This window comes from Alligator sinensis, unplaced genomic scaffold (assembly GCF_000455745.1).
Source record: "Alligator sinensis unplaced genomic scaffold, ASM45574v1 scaffold1667_1, whole genome shotgun sequence".
In the NCBI taxonomy this organism is placed as follows: Eukaryota; Metazoa; Chordata; order Crocodylia; family Alligatoridae; genus Alligator; species Alligator sinensis.
Window position 1 is genome coordinate 839,458 of NW_005842504.1, and position 16,461 is coordinate 855,918.

At 50.4% G+C, this 16,461-nt stretch overlaps 1 protein-coding gene across 3 annotated transcripts in view; it reads right to left on the reverse strand.

Moving 5' to 3' along the window:
- Positions 1–16,461, reverse strand: part of ACTN4 (actinin alpha 4) — a 68,525-nt gene that overhangs the window by 20,032 nt on the left and 32,032 nt on the right. For 2 of the 3 annotated variants that reach the window (XM_025213037.1, XM_025213039.1), the window contains exons 2-8: positions 10,003–10,117; positions 9,096–9,215; positions 5,942–6,028; positions 5,022–5,109; positions 4,544–4,622; positions 3,934–4,015; positions 3,023–3,108 (exon numbers count right to left, since the gene is read on the reverse strand). In XM_025213037.1, the coding sequence (XP_025068822.1) occupies positions 3,023–3,108; positions 3,934–4,015; positions 4,544–4,622; positions 5,022–5,109; positions 5,942–6,028; positions 9,096–9,215; positions 10,003–10,117 (657 nt within the window). Of the gene's footprint in view, positions 1–2,115; positions 2,202–3,022; positions 3,109–3,933; positions 4,016–4,543; positions 4,623–5,021; positions 5,110–5,941; positions 6,029–9,095; positions 9,216–10,002; positions 10,118–16,461 lie in introns of all 3 variants that reach the window. The other variant, XM_025213038.1, reaches the window with a different exon arrangement.

A 16,461-nucleotide genomic window follows, 5' to 3' on the forward strand; every position in this document is an offset into this window, starting at 1 on the left:
AGAGGGCCTGATGGCACTTGCCCCTGTTCAAGGTTAATTCCAGATTGAGCTTCAAAAATCTGACGTGCTATATAAAAGTAGGACACAAATCCCACCCTATCCCCACCACTGGGCTATGAGGTATTCAAGTGCTTCAGTTGTCCCACTAAGCCTTCAAATTAGCACTGGAACAGCATTCAAAACAAAATCAGCCACAGAGCTGCATCTTGTACATCTAAGCTGCAGCTGCTCACACACAGACACTTAAAAAGAGAACTCTACTGAGCTGGCATTTGGGCTCTAAATGCAGAGGAGAGAGGCGAGCGTTTGGTGTGGTAAGGAAAGGAAGGAAGGGAAAAGCCACACGCCGTTCTGAAGCTGAAGAATCGAAAAAGCAGCACGGAAACACCCTCCCCCCCACCCGCAATAATCTAGTTTCAGATTTCAGCGGGCAGAATCCCAACATGGCACTCACCATGGTTATGCTCTCAACAGCAGTGCCGCATAGAGAAGCAGGCGTACAAGTGATCTTGCCATCCAGGAAGATCCCAGCAAGGCAGAGCAAAGGGAAGGGAGACCAGGCACTGGCTCCTGCGCCCTTCGCTCTGGGGGCAAGCACGTGACCTGCATCTTCACAAGTGGCTTCAGAGTGCCCGAGTTGGCTGGCCTCTGCCCCTGGCCGCCACCAAAAATCTGACTTGGATGCTTGAGGATAGTTTTACCCTCCCCTGCTTCTAGCAGGCAGGGTTGTGTGGGAGAAAAAGTCATCAAGCTGCAGTACCCACCCCTGAGGAGGATGTTCTCCCCCAGTCTAGACTGGCCACTGACAGCTATACTGGTTCTGGAGAACGTCTGCTCTTTTCCCCTCCAGTCAGCAGTCTCAACACAGCAAGACCGAACATGACCGTAGCCAAACCCCTGGCAGGTTTTTCTTTCAAAGAGCTGCCTGTTCAGGTCTGCTCATGGGAGACACTGAGTGTTTAATCATTTTGGGGTTTAACTTTATATATCTATCTATCTATCTATATATCTATATATATTAGTAAATAAAATTTCACCAGGGTTTACATGCCCAGCAACAGACACTCTCCACTGCTAATTTTTAATTCAGTAACATGGGGTCGAGTGAAATAAAATGGAGAGAGACATCTGTTGAACAGAAAAGTCTTGGGTTGGCTTCATTTGGAATTGTTTTTCTTCCTGTGCTGTCATCCCTGATGGACAAGGCATGCTCACAGCTCCAAAAATGTTTCTGGCTAGGGCTGTACATGCCTACCAGAAAAGCCCAAGAGGGAGAGAAGAAACATGGGGCAAACCCAAATTTAAGCTGCAGTCAACCAGACCTTTCAAACCATTCCCTTGCTGTTATCCCACCCGAGGAACAGCCAACGGCATTGCCACTTGCAGAACAATCAGATTCACTTCTGCCTCGGCCTTGTCAGTGGAGGTATCCACCTCATCGCTGCAGATATTCAAGGGCCCTGCTGCCTCCATAAATGCTCATTTCAGCCAACAATTCAGGCATCCTCTTCCCTCAGCACAGCCACGAGGGGCTGTGTGGGCGTTTAATTATGCCTCCGGCCCAGACACCTGATTGCGGGCTTTTAATTTCCATTTGGCTAACAGCTTGAGTTTGGACACCTTCCTATGCAGTGTGCTAGCCCGCCCCTGATGAGCTATGGCAAGGTCTTGTAACTGGATCACGAGGACATCTTGCCATAACGAAAGCCAACAGCCAGCTTACTCTCATCTACATCCAGGAGATGGTACTGGGAAGATGCTGCATCTAGCACTGGCCATCAAAATGTAGTGAAAAGGTAGATTAAAGAAAGGGTTATCCCCTTTTCCCTCACCACAATACTCACCACTCTGCCTTCTCAAGAAGACAGGGGACTGGCTGGCACCACCTACAAGTAATTTTTTCTTTTCATTGGCAGCTACAATTTTTTTTGCTCCTCTTCTGCTCTGAGTGGCCAGAGGTCATTCCAGCCCCATTTCCCCACACCGCGCTTCTCAAGAGCCCTTCACACCAGTGTAAGAAGCACCCATGAGTTGCTTAAGGTACAAGGTTAGTAGCAGTTACACCAGACAAGACATCTACAACAGCAGCACGCAACTCCACCCGCCAAAGCTCACCTTTTGAGCCCCCGAGAAAGCGTGGTAGAAGCAGGAAACGTATGTCATGATGGCCTTCTCATCGGGCCTGAGAGTGCCTACAATATCTGCGCAGAGAGAGAAAGGGAGGAGACAGCGTGAAGGGAGCAGGGCAGAAACCTCCAGGCCCCTCAGGCATGCAGCAGAGGGGAACAAGCACTTGCTTTGGACTGGAATCCAAACCTAAGCTAGAGCATCTCAGCTTAGCGAGTCATTTTGTTGCTTCAAGCCTTCCCTGTTTAGGGGTTCAGGGTATTTTGGCCCTTGCAGACCTCTGCCATCCCCAGAAAGATAGCCTTACTTTAGTTTCAGCTGCTAAAAGGTCTTGTTTAGAGCTGCTGGCTACCAGATTTGGTGCTCAGCTTCAGAAAGTTCACTGGGAAGTTGCTTGCTTCTACTAATACTACACGACTTCCCCCACAAACAGGGTCCAGTCACGCATGTTTTAAAAGTGATTTTTCCAGGTTGCTCAAATCATTGGGTTATAGAATCATAGAAAATGAGGGTGGGAAGGGAGTCGCATCTAATCCAACCCCCTGCTCCAAGCAGGACCAGCCCCAACTCCATCATCCCAGCCAAGGCTTGGTCTAGCCAGGTCTTCAAAACCTCCAAGGATGGAGACTACACCACCTCTCTGGGGAGCCTGTCCCAGTGCTTCACCACCCTCCTCATGCGAAAGTTTTTCCTAATATCTAACCTCAACTTCCCTTGCTGCAACTTAGGGCTACAACCACAGAAGCTGGAGAGCTCTATAAGCACGTGTGTGCTAGCTGAGGCCTGGTTTCCAGTCAGCAAGAGAAACCATTGTCATCTGCAAGAGAAGTTGGGTAAGTGTGGTATGCTGCAGTTGGAAGTGTTACAGCAAGATGGACACAGCTGCCTCTGGTACCTTCTGCGCGCCAGAAAAGGCATGATAGAAGCTTGACACATAGGTCATGATGGCCTTCTCGTCAGGGCGAGCTGTGTTGACGATGTCTGCAAGCGAACAACAAGTGTTAAAAATCAACCGAAGGGAGAATCCCAGTCGCACTGAGTCAGACTTGCTCACCAACAGGCACCGTTAGTGTAAGACCAAGAAACAAGCTCTTCGCCCTTCTGGAGTCCTGCGGGTGAGAATTTCTCAACAAAAAAAAATTAGCAAACGCTAAAACACGTGAGTGGGAGGAAGAGGGTGTTAGAACCATCCTGGCTGAACAAACAGAAGTTAGTCGACCACGACCGAGTATGAGCCACTTGCAGCTGATGAATGCATCGTGGGCGAGGCAGATGCTAGGGCTTCTGCTATTATTTTTGGGGGTTTTTTTTTTAAGGAAAAAGTGCTAGATTTAGTGGGGAAACCACCACCACCCAGAACAGGATTGACTGCACCAATCTACTGTTCCTTGACTCCATCCTCAAACTGCTCAGTGCATAATTAGGCCACACACAAAAAATGTTCATAGCTAAAGGCACACCAATCCCTAATGGAAATGAATGAGACTTGGGAAAGACCGGCACGGTAAGGCAACTGGTTCAAGGTGGGATATGCTGACTACTAGAGTGAGAGGAGAGTATGGCTTGACAGGGTATAGTCCCGATGCACTGGATGACAAAACAGCTGATCAGAAATTGACTTCAAGCACCAAGCTGCTGGGAAATAAAAGTGTTTTCACAGTATTGTGCACTTACAAAGGTCTCCTATAACCAACTAATCAGCTTGCAAAATTGCCTTTCCAATACAAGCCAACTCATTTAAACGGTGAGATACTAGAGTCGTTGGTCAGATTTGTTTTGATGAACTGGCTGAGGCTGCAAGCTTACCCTCTGCATCCAGCATCTTGGGAATGTCCAGGTACTTCTCGGCCACTTCAAAGGCATTGTTGAGATTTGTGACGGGGTCATCCTAGAAACAGGAGAGATGTAAACCTCACTTGGACATGTTATAAACTTCTCACGTGTTATGACCTTCATCCCCTAAAAACCCAATGGCAAAGCTGCCCAGGGACCATGCCATGAGGCAGGCACGAATGACACAAATGAAGCCTAATTTCCTCCAGCTTGGATACAAAGGTTCCTTCACCACCGACATCTGTCAGCTGAATTTCACCTGCTGAGCTCCAAGTCCCATTTAATGAACACAGCAGAGTTTAATGTTTAAAAAGGGCTTTGTAGCATCTTTTTAAATCCTGTTTTCTAGCATGGAGTTTATGTTCTGATAAGGCAGCTAGTTAGTGTCTTTGATAAGTTTGAAAGGTGCTGGTTTGTGTCTGGGGAACAGCGTGAGAGGCAGGATGAAGGGGGGGGGGGGTATATGCCCCTCTCAGGATGGCACAAAAAACACAGTGGTTCTGGGGTATATGCTACTCTCAGGATGGCACAAAAAACACAGTGGTTCATATTTGGAGACAGCGCTGCTACCACAGCTATGTACCTTCCTGAGCTTGTCGTACTCGATGAGCTCTGGTCTGTGCCTGTGGATCAGGGCGTTGAAAGCAAGACCATCCTTCCAGCTGTAAGAGAGACCCAAAAAGTGTTAGACTGCTTCAGTGATACGCTGCCTTCACTAAAGGGGTAGCAGATCCAAGTGGTCTGCATCGCTCTTAGATTTGGCCCTCAGGCTTTCGTTGACCAGGCAACCCAGATAAGGGGCAGTGGCACAAGCCTTTCAGATGTAAGTGCAGCAAAACATGCGTGAGTTATTCTTTTCTCTTCCAGCCAAGCAGCAGTAAGAGCCTTGCTGGCCTAAATGGCAGGCCCATTGAACAATTTATCTGGAGGCCAGAGAGACAAAGCAAATGGGCCATTTCCTGCCATTCTTGCCCTTCCTTCCAGCCAGCAGGAGCAGTTCGGTGTAAAGGATCAGGTATGAGCCGAGGCACTGACTACAGGGTGGTCCGCCCCGCAGTTACCTGATGTGGAAATTCTGGACGTTGACATTCTTGTAGGGTGCAGTCTTCCTCTGACACCAGAGCAACAAGCCTTCCTTGGCGGAGGTCTCTGCAAGAGAGTCACAGCAAATCGAGTCAATCCTCCGTGGCCACATGTTTAAAACCAAGAACGTAACAGAAGAGTGGAACCAACTGATCCAGTGAAATACTGAACCCTGCCCTCACAGCAAGGGCGGAGCTTGGGCTGCACTTTGTGCTAGGGTCTGGGCCATAAGCCTCCGTGACAACTCTGGCAAAAAGCACAGCAAGGCAAAGGCTGAGAGTCCCTTTCAGCGTAATCCCGGGGCATGAACTTCCCATGCTGATCTCCACCATGGAGGCTGAGCCAGGACAGCTGCAAGCAGCGCGGTGACAAAGCCTGACTTCCTTCTGACAGCACTGGCTGACTTGAAGGACTCCCACACAGGGCCGTTTCTGACCCACCAACTGATCCTATCCAGCCTGCCGGCCACCACCAGGAGCCTGTGCCCCACCCTATGCCACTGCCACAGCCTGGGCCATGCAGCGTGCAGACTCCTTCATACTCCCCTTCCCCCCAGCTTCCTCTTGACACTGCTGCTGCACAGTCCTGGCACCACGGCCGCTGGAAGCCAGGCCCACGTGACATGGGGCACAACGCAATGCAGCAAGCAGCCATCCCGCCCACCCGTTGCAGTGAGCCACTGCTGCACTGCTAGGAGACGAGTCTGTGCCAGCTGCTGGGGAAGGAAAGGGCCCAGCCAGGGCAGGTGGATGCCTGGCTGCCGGCAGCCAGGGTACCAGGACTGCACAGCACCAACAGGAAACTGGATGGGGGAAGAAGCTGTGGATAGAAACAGGAAAAAGAAGTGGTGGATAGGGAAGGACAGAAGGCAGTAACAGTCTCCTAGTTGAGCTCTTACCTTCCACAGAAATATCCTGAATAGCAAACCGAAGGATAATCGTCCAGATCATTCCCAGCGTCATTTTTGCGTTGCCGTCTACAATCTCTGAAAAGAGCAGAAAAAGAATTCGGCCGTTAAACACCCCGTGCATGGAAGAAAGCCTCCTTTTCCCCAGTGCAGCCACAGCGAACAGAGCTCTCAGGCCCAACTAAACTAAACTGGATACTTTTAAGAGGCACTAAAAAGCCACTAAAAGGCTTGGTATTGTTCAGGGACTCAACTGGAGGGCAAGTGCTGACTGCACTGTAAGCACCTCTAGAGACATTATTGCTTGGGCTTAGAAACACTCAGTTCTGATGTATCCTCAACTAGTCCAGCATTTTGGCTTCTCTTCAATCCAGGAGAGCACATCAGCAAACTCCCTATGCCCGAAGAAGGGTGTTTGTGCCCGAAAGCTTGCAAAGGACGATTTTTCCAATGATTTAGTTGGTCTAATAAGACATATCACATCTACCCAAAGAACCTTGTCTGCCTTAACCAGTCCATGTTTTCCTCACTAGATGACAGCACTTCACTACAGGACACTTGGAAGCTGGGCCTCCCCCCCGCCCCCAATCTGAGTTCACACCCAATGACTCAAGATCTCTGAAGGACAAGTATGGAGCAGCAAGGAAGAGGTGCCCCATTTCCATTCAGGTGCGGCACAGGGCAAAGCCAGGGGGAATCAGACCAGGGATCAGAACGTCACTATTGCTCAAGGTTGCTGGAATCCAGGTCTGGTGGCTACGTAGGCTATTACACTCATGTCTCTGGGCAAACCTGGCACTCCTGAAGCAAAGCATGGCACTGCAGAGCTCAACGTGAGCTGGTATTGCCCGATTTCAGTCGCAAGTCGTTCTTGAACAGACTGTATATGGAGTCTGCTCCACCGTGGTCATCATCCTCCAAGGAATCTCACCACACCTCCAACCCGCCCTGGACAGCTGAACTGGCAAGGAGTGGTTTCACCCAGTGCCATACAAATAAAGCAGTCATCTCTATTCAACTTGCAGTACTGATGCTGACCTGTTAGGAGGTGCATGCACCATCCCCCTAAAAGCAGCCCCTTAAAATCCACCTGCCTGGAAAAACACACAAAACAGAACAAGATGACTGCACTTATTTCAGCTGCACTGGGTAAAAGGGAGCCAAAGCCTTGGCACGTGACTAGGACAGGGTGCCTATGTCCTTAGGACAACAGACCGCAGCTAAACACGGAATTTCTTGCGTCTCAAGTAGCTAAAAACTCCCTAAACAAATAAACCCTTGGACGCACAAAGGATGAAGTCAATCTATTCCTAGAGACAGCTGAATGCTCACAGGAGAGAGCCAGCATCTGTAAGAGCTACGTGGATGACTGGCTGTGGCAGCTCAAGACCCCACGCCCTTGCACCCGATGTGGCATGAGTTGGAAGACACATGGGTTTCTGGACCGGTCAGACCTTCAAGGAAGGACCCCAGGCAACAGACTAACTCCACGCTTGCAGGAACTGAGTCCAAGGCAGCCTAGCGCCAAGTGACGCCATGTCCGAGATAACAGGGAACCTGTGCTTTGCAAGTTCCAGAAGGTCTCAAGTCTCATGAGCAATGAGTCCAAAGGTGATAACTGTGGCAGACTCTACGAAGCCACTGCCATCAGACCCATAGGCCATCTCAGTGCAGAGTCCTGACACCGCCAGCACCAGAGGTTACAGAGAAAGAGTCAGCTGATCCTCTGCTACTTAGCGGCTTGACATGCTTTCTTATCTATTTTGCAATTCAACCGAAAAACATAAGCAACGCTGCTCTGGACTATCTGACCAGAGTGTTCTTCCATCGATGGGGCCAAATACATGCAGCTGGAAGAGGCCAAGGCAGAAGTCAGTCCAGCTGCAAAGAGCCACACGACTAGAGAAAACAGCTTAGATCCCGATGCAATAACAGGAATTCTGTTTTTCTGAGCCATAACAACTTCACTGCCAGCACGTCAGCTTGGCAAAAAACTCAGAGGCATCCCGAACACGGAGACTTGGACGAAGGCAAAGAAAAGGGCTTTGATTTCTTTGGACACGTCCTTTGATCCAATTATTAACGGCAATTAGTTGAACAGCAGCAGGCACCCATCGAGCTGGCCATGCCTTGGGCCATCATTCAAAAGTCTTATACACAATCACAAAATTATGGATTTATTTCTTGGTTCCCAACAATGCTTTTAAAAGGCCCTCAAGCGTGTTTGGTTTCCCTTGGTTTTACTGAGCACTGCAAAAGAAGCCTGCATCTCCCCTCAAAGCCCTGTTTGGTTCGAGACCTTCAGAGAGAGTAGACTGCATTTCCACATGCTGCCTAACCCATCATTTCCGATTCTGCTGACGCTCATGTCATGCAACTGCTGCCATATTTAGCCACAAGTTTAAGATCCTTCCCTCCTGTCCCCATTAGCATTCAAACTCCAATGTCCCAGGAAGGATTTGGCTTGTTGGGGATTTCTAAGGCACCTAGTTTCAACCACGCCTTCTAGAGCATCACACATATGTGCAGCTAGGTATTTGTACTGAAAAATTAGCATTTCTTCCAACTGAAGCAGTCCTAACTTCAAGTAAGTAGTCTCCCCTGTCACCAACACATGCTCCCACACGGATCACAAGGATAGACCTTTTGCTTTGGGGCTGGTTCTACATCAGCTAAAGCAAGACACAGGCAGGAGACGAGATGGACTCCACTGAGACGGCTCAATCCATGCCAGAAGTGACATTTACTGCACTCAGCTGGATAGCAAAATGACTACTGAATTTCTGGGATTCTCATACCACTGCCTCCCACCCAAAGAAGATGCGGCGAACAGAACATTTTATAGAGCTGAACAAATTCCAAATCTCTCTACAAGTTCACACGATTGTAGCAGCTACAAAGCACTACTTGAATGCAGTGTGAACATGTGTATCAACAAGTTTCTTCCCGTTTACTTAGCCACAGACATTTAGAACCGTCCAAAGCATTTGCCTATTCCATCGTCACCCGAGTACAAACACAGAAATTAGGCAGAAGGAATTGGAAAAGAGAAAGCAATGCTTCAAAATGCATGGCGTCATCAGCGCCGCAACCCTAGGAGAAGTGCGCCAAGCTGTAGGATACCCAGAAGGCCCAAGCAGCCTACCTTCAGCCCCTATGGAGACCAGCTTGACTCCTTTGCTAGCGATGAAGTCCAGAGCTTTGTTGACATTGTTGATTTTATGCACTCTCATCTTTCCCCGTTCTGGTTTAGGTAACCGCTCCCCTAGAGAGACACAAGAGTGTTAGATTCTCAGTAAACCTGAAGGTGGGAACTAAGAAGACTGCTGGAAAAACCAAGTAAACCTGTAGCAGGAAACAAGGCCTTCTCTTCGTGTCAGGGACAGGAGACGAGTCTGAGCTGTTGCACACGTTTTGAGCAATTTCTTAAAATGTGCATTATGAATATAGGTACTGGGGCAGGGGCCATTGTAGCTCTGTATTTGTGCAGCACTTGGCAGGATGTGGCCCTGACCTATACCCAGAGTCCTCAGCTGCTATGGTAATAGGAATGGTGAATAATTTCAGAAAGCAATCGAGTCCATCTACATCGCAATGGCATGGACTTGTATCGTGGTATCGAAACACGCTAAGGAGAAATCAGAGCCTGCTGCGCTCACAGAAGAGTGCCCGGGCCAGAGAGCTCGAAGTCTCAGTGGGGGCAGATGACAGGACAAGGAGCAACGGGCTCAAGTTGCAGCAAGGGAAGTTGAGGCTGGATTTCAGTAAAAACCTCTCTCACTCAGAGGGTAGTAAAGTACTGGAATGGGTTACCCAGAGAGGTGGCGGAGTCTCCATCCTTGGAGGTCTTTAAGACTCAGCTAGACAAAGCCTTAACTGGGATGATGTAGTTGGGAACGGTCCTGCTTTGAGCAGGGGGTTGGACTGGATAAGACCTCCTGAGGTCCCTTCAAACCTCGTTTTCAACGATTCTTACGTTGGAGTGTAAGCTGAGAGGAGGGAGCCATGCGTGCGGTCACTCTGTGCCCCCTGTGCAGCAGAGCATGACTCACCTGAAATGACCTCCAGAAGCAACATGAGTTTGAGACCATCGCGGAAATCCTCGTCTATGTTCTCGATCTGTGTGCCGGCCTTCCTCAGGTGGGAGTTGCACCATGCCGTAAAAGTCTGGAAGACACAGGGAGGGAAGGCGAGATTGTAAGTCAGGCTAGAAACAACTGCACGAGGCAGCATGAAACATAGGGGAAGTTGAGCCAACCTGTCCACCTTAGCTTAAACTTGTATATTTGGATCCAACACACCCAAACGGGGTGCGGTTCTCATCTGTGCACACCTATTAATTCACCACTGTACAGGTTATATTTGTCGTGTTTACTCCACCAGCTATTTTCCTTTCATCCTTTCACTGAGGCCACCACACTCCAGTGCAAAACAACAGCGCCCGAAGGGTCCAGCTCACTCCCCCTAAGCCCATTCCAAGAACCACTTTAGATAATTGAGACTAGACAGGCTGGGCTTGGTAAGAGTTCAACCTGACCAGCTGCCACTTTCAACCGCCTCAGGACACATTTAGCAGACACTTCTGAGGGTAGCGAGGATTTTAAATAAGCAAAACAGAAATAGGCCCGTGGTGTGCTACAAAGGTACTTTGTTCACAGGAAGCCTGAACTTCTGCAGAGCGCGTAAACAATTCTGGCACCGGGCGTCGGGGGCCGCCATCTGCCTAGAACCGGACAACCTCAGGCTATTCTGAGTTTCCTGTGGTCTTCATGTGATAGCAGCCTAGCAATATTGAACGACAAGGTCCAAACCTGCGTGTGGTCATTCAGCAAACGCTGACGCTGCCAGACACCATGCGCCGAACGGCAATGCGGTTTGGTCACCGAGCTGCATGAGGTGCCTAAGCTTGCTTGAAGCTGAAAGGAAGTCTACACGGCCCAGGCCCATGCAAGCACAGTCCCTACAGCGAGACAAGACGGGTGTGCAAGACTGCTCCGACTGCACACAGTTGGTGCAAACGCAGCCTCCACAGCGAGACAGAAGGGGTGTAACAAGACTGTTCTGACTCTGTGCTGTTGGTACAAGCACAGTCACTACCGTGAGACATGAGAAATGTGCAAGACCGAGGTGTGACTGCATGCCGTTGGTCTGAAGGATCCCGTCGTTTCCTGACTGACGGTTTTCCAGGTGTGTCGCTCTAAATACACGACATTTGCAACTCGGAACATGTAACACACGCATGTGATTAATGCTGCCAGGTGAGCACAGGGAACGGATACGGAGCTGGAAACAGCCCAGCACAGAGCCTGCAACCAAGCACCGTTCGTTGTGATAACTGTTACTAACCCGATTCACACTGACGCTCCCAGATAGCGACGGCTCGACTGCTCCTTGGCCCTACGCACCGTCTTCGGAGCGCAAACACGGGCACGGCTGACGCACAACGCTCTACAGGCCAGTTTCAAGAGCTACCACAGATCTCCCCCTTCATCTGATGGAGAGCACTTGGAAAAGCAGAAGAACTACAGAGCAAAGGAAGTGAGAGCACGGGGCTGAAGAGCCGTCCTTGGCAATCTGAAAGCCAGCCATCTGTCTCGATTCTGCACGTGCTTGGGAAACGGCCACACCTGAGTGTGATGTCTTCAGTACTAGAGTTTACACTAAGCAGCAAGTGCAGACCACAGGCTTGATGAAGGCAGAGAACAGGGGGTTGGACTAGACCTCCCGAGGTCCCTTCCAACCCTAACTTTCTATGAATTGATGAATAAAAAAGCAGGCTGGGAGTGACGGAGGAGAGGGCATAAGAGGACAGTCATTCTGTATTCTCAGGGCAGAGAAGTTACCACAAAGCAAGCTAGGACTTGACGTTACTGCAGGCCAGGGGCTCCGTAGGCAGGGGAACGTGCTGATGTATCGACATCCTGAGCCAAAGGCAGAAGCATTCCCCTTCCTTCCCATGACCAGCGCAAGGCCGCTGTGAGCACCGTGATGTGTCCTCTGCAGCAGCATTGCTCAACCCGTGGGTTGTGACCCAAAAGTGGATTGCAAGAATATTTCAAAGGGTTGTGAGCTGTGGCAGGGCAGAGGGATGGCAGGAAGGCGCTATGTGGCCAGTGCGGCTGCATGGGGGCTGGTGCCTGTGCTCGCAGGGGCAGGGCAGGAGGGGCCACGACCAGGCTGCCTGGCACAGTGCAGCAACCCCAGCCCAGAACAGGAGGGGTGCTGCAGGCCTCTCCTCCTCCCTCCAGCCCATGCTGCCCACATGAGCTGAAGTCACCACAGCTACAGCGCTCCGGCCCAAGCAAGACGGGGGCAGCTGAGGTCCCCGGGTCAGGACAAGCCGTGGATCTTTGCAAATGGGTCGCGGTAGGAAAAAGGTTGAGAACCAATGCTCCGGTGGACACGGTGGCCTTCGGAGAACCATGAGCGTAAAGCAGATTTCGCAGCCTTGTCACTTCAGAAGTGCATGCAAGTCCCACCCAGACCAGGTCATGGAACAGAAGTTACAGTAAGGAGATTAAAGGGAGCTTTGCAAGCCTGAAGTAGGACTACCGCATCTAAACCAGATCAAGTCCTAACTGAAGGCTAATTCTAGAACGCTAGGAGCGCGTTACCAATCCCCCGTGTATCTTCCCGCGGGCAGGGGAAGTTCCAACGCGTAGTCTGTCGCACCACACAGCTATTTCCCACTCCACCACCGCGCAGTCCTCAGTTCGGGCACTTCCCACTCCCCTTCTGTTTCAGGCTGGCCGGCTGCCGGATGGATTGCAAAGTCCTCTCTGCAGCCCGGCTCCCGGCCCGAAGCCCCCAGACCATACCTAATGCAAGAAACAGCCATTTCCTGCTGCTCCGTCTAAACTCATTACCGCTGCCTTTTACTCAAATGAGTTATGGGCTGGACACACAGCTTTTATGACAAGGGTGTAAAGCTACACTCTCAGACCTTGGAGCTGGATTCCTAGTTGTTAAGACTCTCGAAAGCTGGGATCAGGCACATGGGCTGCTTCCTGGAGCAGCCTGCGCTAGGGAAAGGCTATTGGCAAGTTGTGTGTCATGCTAGGAGGACTCTCAGCCTGCCCCCACCTCCCTCGAGGGAGATGAGCAGCAGTTGCAGGAAGCTACCGTGTCTTTATTGCTTCGTATTTGTTGACCGCCAGCCCATTTGAGGTTATGTAGTGATGCTTCTGCCTCCAGAAAGGGACCGTGGGTCTGCGATCGCTTGGAAGGATGCTTTCGAATTCAAATAGCATTGTCCCTTTCCCAGCAGCGCAGCACTAGGCAGAGCTGCCGAGGACTCAGAATAAGCCCCTAGTTCTGCTGCTTTAGTCATTCCAACGTGGGGGAAGTTCCTTCCGCTGTAGCTGCCCTCCCTGGAAGTGTCTGGCACAAGCCCCGCTGTATCGTGCAAAGCCGAGGTGTCAGGTCCCCAGCTTTCAGTCTCCCCCTAAATGAGGAAATTTTATGGGAGAATTCCCACCGCCAAACCCTGCCACCGGCTCCGCGTCCGGCTAACAAGTCTTTGCTAGGGAGACTGGAAGAAACAAATGATTCTTGGCAGGCTGTCAGCAGATGGATCAATTCTCAGCTCGCAGCAGATGAACCGCAGCTCCTCCACACCCTTCGCTTTGTGAGTTGTTAGAAGACCTTTAACCTGCCATGAGGGTGAGGGCTCAAGAGTCGGATCAGACCCCCTCAGGTCTTGAGACGCACTGCAGTGCCCTTCCTCAGGGCATCTTCTGGGGAGGGAGAGGAATGAATCACCTTCTGCCCTTACCTTTCACAACCACACACATGCCCTGGGTCTGAGAGCCCTCCTCCAGCCTGCTGCTGCCTGGAAAGGATGGGGATCAAAATGCATCCTCCTGCGTCAGAGCATGGCCCCTCCTAGCACGGCTGTGTGGCACCTCCGTACCGCCAGGAAGCAAAATGAATGAACGGGGAGTATTGTTCCACCCTAAACACTGCTGGCCAATCCCCAAGTGCTTCAGTGAGCTCATAGCCGGGGAATGTTGCAATGACAGTTTTTAAATGAGCCATTCATCTAAGGAGGGGAGGGAGAAGGAGAAAGTTTCCCCGCTTAAATGAGAGTATTAGATCAGACAAGGCTCAGTTGGTCTAATAAAAGATATCACATTTACCCAAAAAAGTTGGCAAAATTGTTCTTTGCAAGCTTCCGGGCACAAACGCCCTTCTTCAGGCCCAAGGAGAGTCTGCCGGTGTTTTGTATTCCCGTGCATTTTTAAAAGGAGAGACCCCCCTGAATTATAAAAGCAAAGCCGTTTTCTCTTGATCAACTGACACCAAAACTCAACACACTGCCACTCCGCAGAACGGTTTGACTGGAAAGGATCTGACATGCCGAGCGGCTTTCTCCCAACACTCACTATTGTGAAAGCTGCCCTCAAAAGGAGAAAAGGGAAATCAGCATTTCACAAGGGTCTGGCTTCTTTAAAGTGTGTGTGGGGAGGGCAGGGGGAAGAAAGGAATTTCAAAGGCGAAATCAAAGGTTGAGCCACATCAGGAGGAAGCAATCCTGTAACTCAGCTCTCAGCAATGAAGTTTATTTCAGGAAGCGGCAGGGAGAGGGGAACAGCCTCAGGACACTGCGTGCTCTCGGGCAGGTAAGGAGGCTTTTCCAAGCCCACGGAGCATTAGGAAGAGGATCTGGGGGTTCCTCTCCACCGTGCAACTAAAACAGAGCCAAAGATCGCCTTAACTTGCAGTGAAAAACAAAAAAAAAAAAAATGAAGAATGAGCCAAGTTCAAAGCAGATCTTTGGTCTGCACAAGGCAAGTCGTGGGCTTCTTCCAATCCCGGTATCTCACTGCAAAAAAAGCATTCCCAAAGCATGGCAAGTTCAAGGGAAAATATACAGGCCAGGAGTGAAGTGGGATATTTTAAACCCACAAAAAGCATCACAGCCTTGGCTTTGCCAGGAATTTCTAGGAAGTCTCATCTGTCCATTTATCCCCCTCCAATAGCCATGCAATTGCTTGTCATGTCCATGCCTGTGGTATACCATGCTAAAGTTACAGGATGCTGGAAGAGAAGAGAGTATTGCCACGGGAAGACACAATGCACTCCTCAGGAGCGGAGCTGGGCTCCAATACGGATAGAAACCTGTTGCAAACACCAAGACTCACCAGCCTTTGAGGCATATATCAGCCCAAATTGAAGAGATGGGTGAACGGAGACCCTCGCGACATGACAAGACTGAAGGCACGGTAAGTCAGCTGCAGCACGTGGAGCAGGTCCCATGAATTGGGGCTCAGGCTCCTAATCACTAGATTGCATTTCCTGTGCCAGCCACAAAAAGGAGGATATGAAAACCAGCTTCAGAACCATCTGGTCTTCACATGATGGGCTGACTGGCAGCAGCTTAGGCAATCTGGGTTTCGTTTCAGCTTCCTCCCCTTGTACTAAGTAGCCTCAACATGTGGAAAGGGCTGTTTCCATTCCTTGGCATTCTCCTACCACAGTGGTTTTCAGCCTGCGGTCTATGGGGGTCTGCAGACTACGTCTACGGGGTCTGCGAAAGAGGACTACGATCAATCAAAAGTATGTCAATACCCAACACGTCCAAAAGGGGCCGGCGCCTGAAGAAAGGTTAAAAACCACTGCTCTACCAGTCTAGGTGACTGTTTTACCCTCGATTGCCAACTGGGTCCTTCAGAGATGCTGAGCACTAGACAAATCAGCCAGTAAGTACGGACGAGCTGATAGCAACGATCTCCGATGCGTTCCACCAAGGCACAAGTAAGGAAGCGGACCTAATCCTTCTCACCAACCCATGCTGGCCGCCGGTAAAGGGGTTCTGGCAAAAGTGGACCAACAGTTACAAGAGAAAATCTGCTGAATAAGAGGAATACAAGCTAGACCCCTCAACATCACAAGTTTAGTCTGCTCATGCACGCCCATCACAAGCTCTGCAGGACCTGATCATGGGCAGATGGGGCTCGTGTCTTCTGACTAAATTCTCTTAGCAGAACCACTCCCTTGTCCAGCAGCCGGGCATGGGTTCAGTACTGACTCAGAGGAAAAGCACCACCCTACCTCCAAACCAGGCACAGCTCTGTGGAAATCATGATGGGGATGGCCCCACGGAAACAGCTCAGCTCAGCTCCAGAAAGCCATGGCAGCTTCATCCACACACCCTCAACATTGTCAGTTCAGCTCCAGTGCTCTCCACGCGCAAAGTTCAGCTTCCATCTGGGTTAGCAGAAAAACCTCCCTCTGGAAGATTGCCACCAACTCATTACTTTGGGCAGCAGTGTGAATCCAGGCATTACCGAAGCTGAACCTGGAAGCTCAAAAGGTGACTGCTCATGGCAGCTCAGAGCATGCATAAAGGATGGTTAGGATACGCTTACAGGAGTCTCTTGACATGGGCATATTGAGGAAGATTTTGGGCCCCGATATTCTCCTGGGCGTTCCAGAATACCAATTGAAGTGGCCTGTGAAGCAGTGATGGCTCGAGCTACAACTGTCTTTCACTGGACAAGTAACCTGCT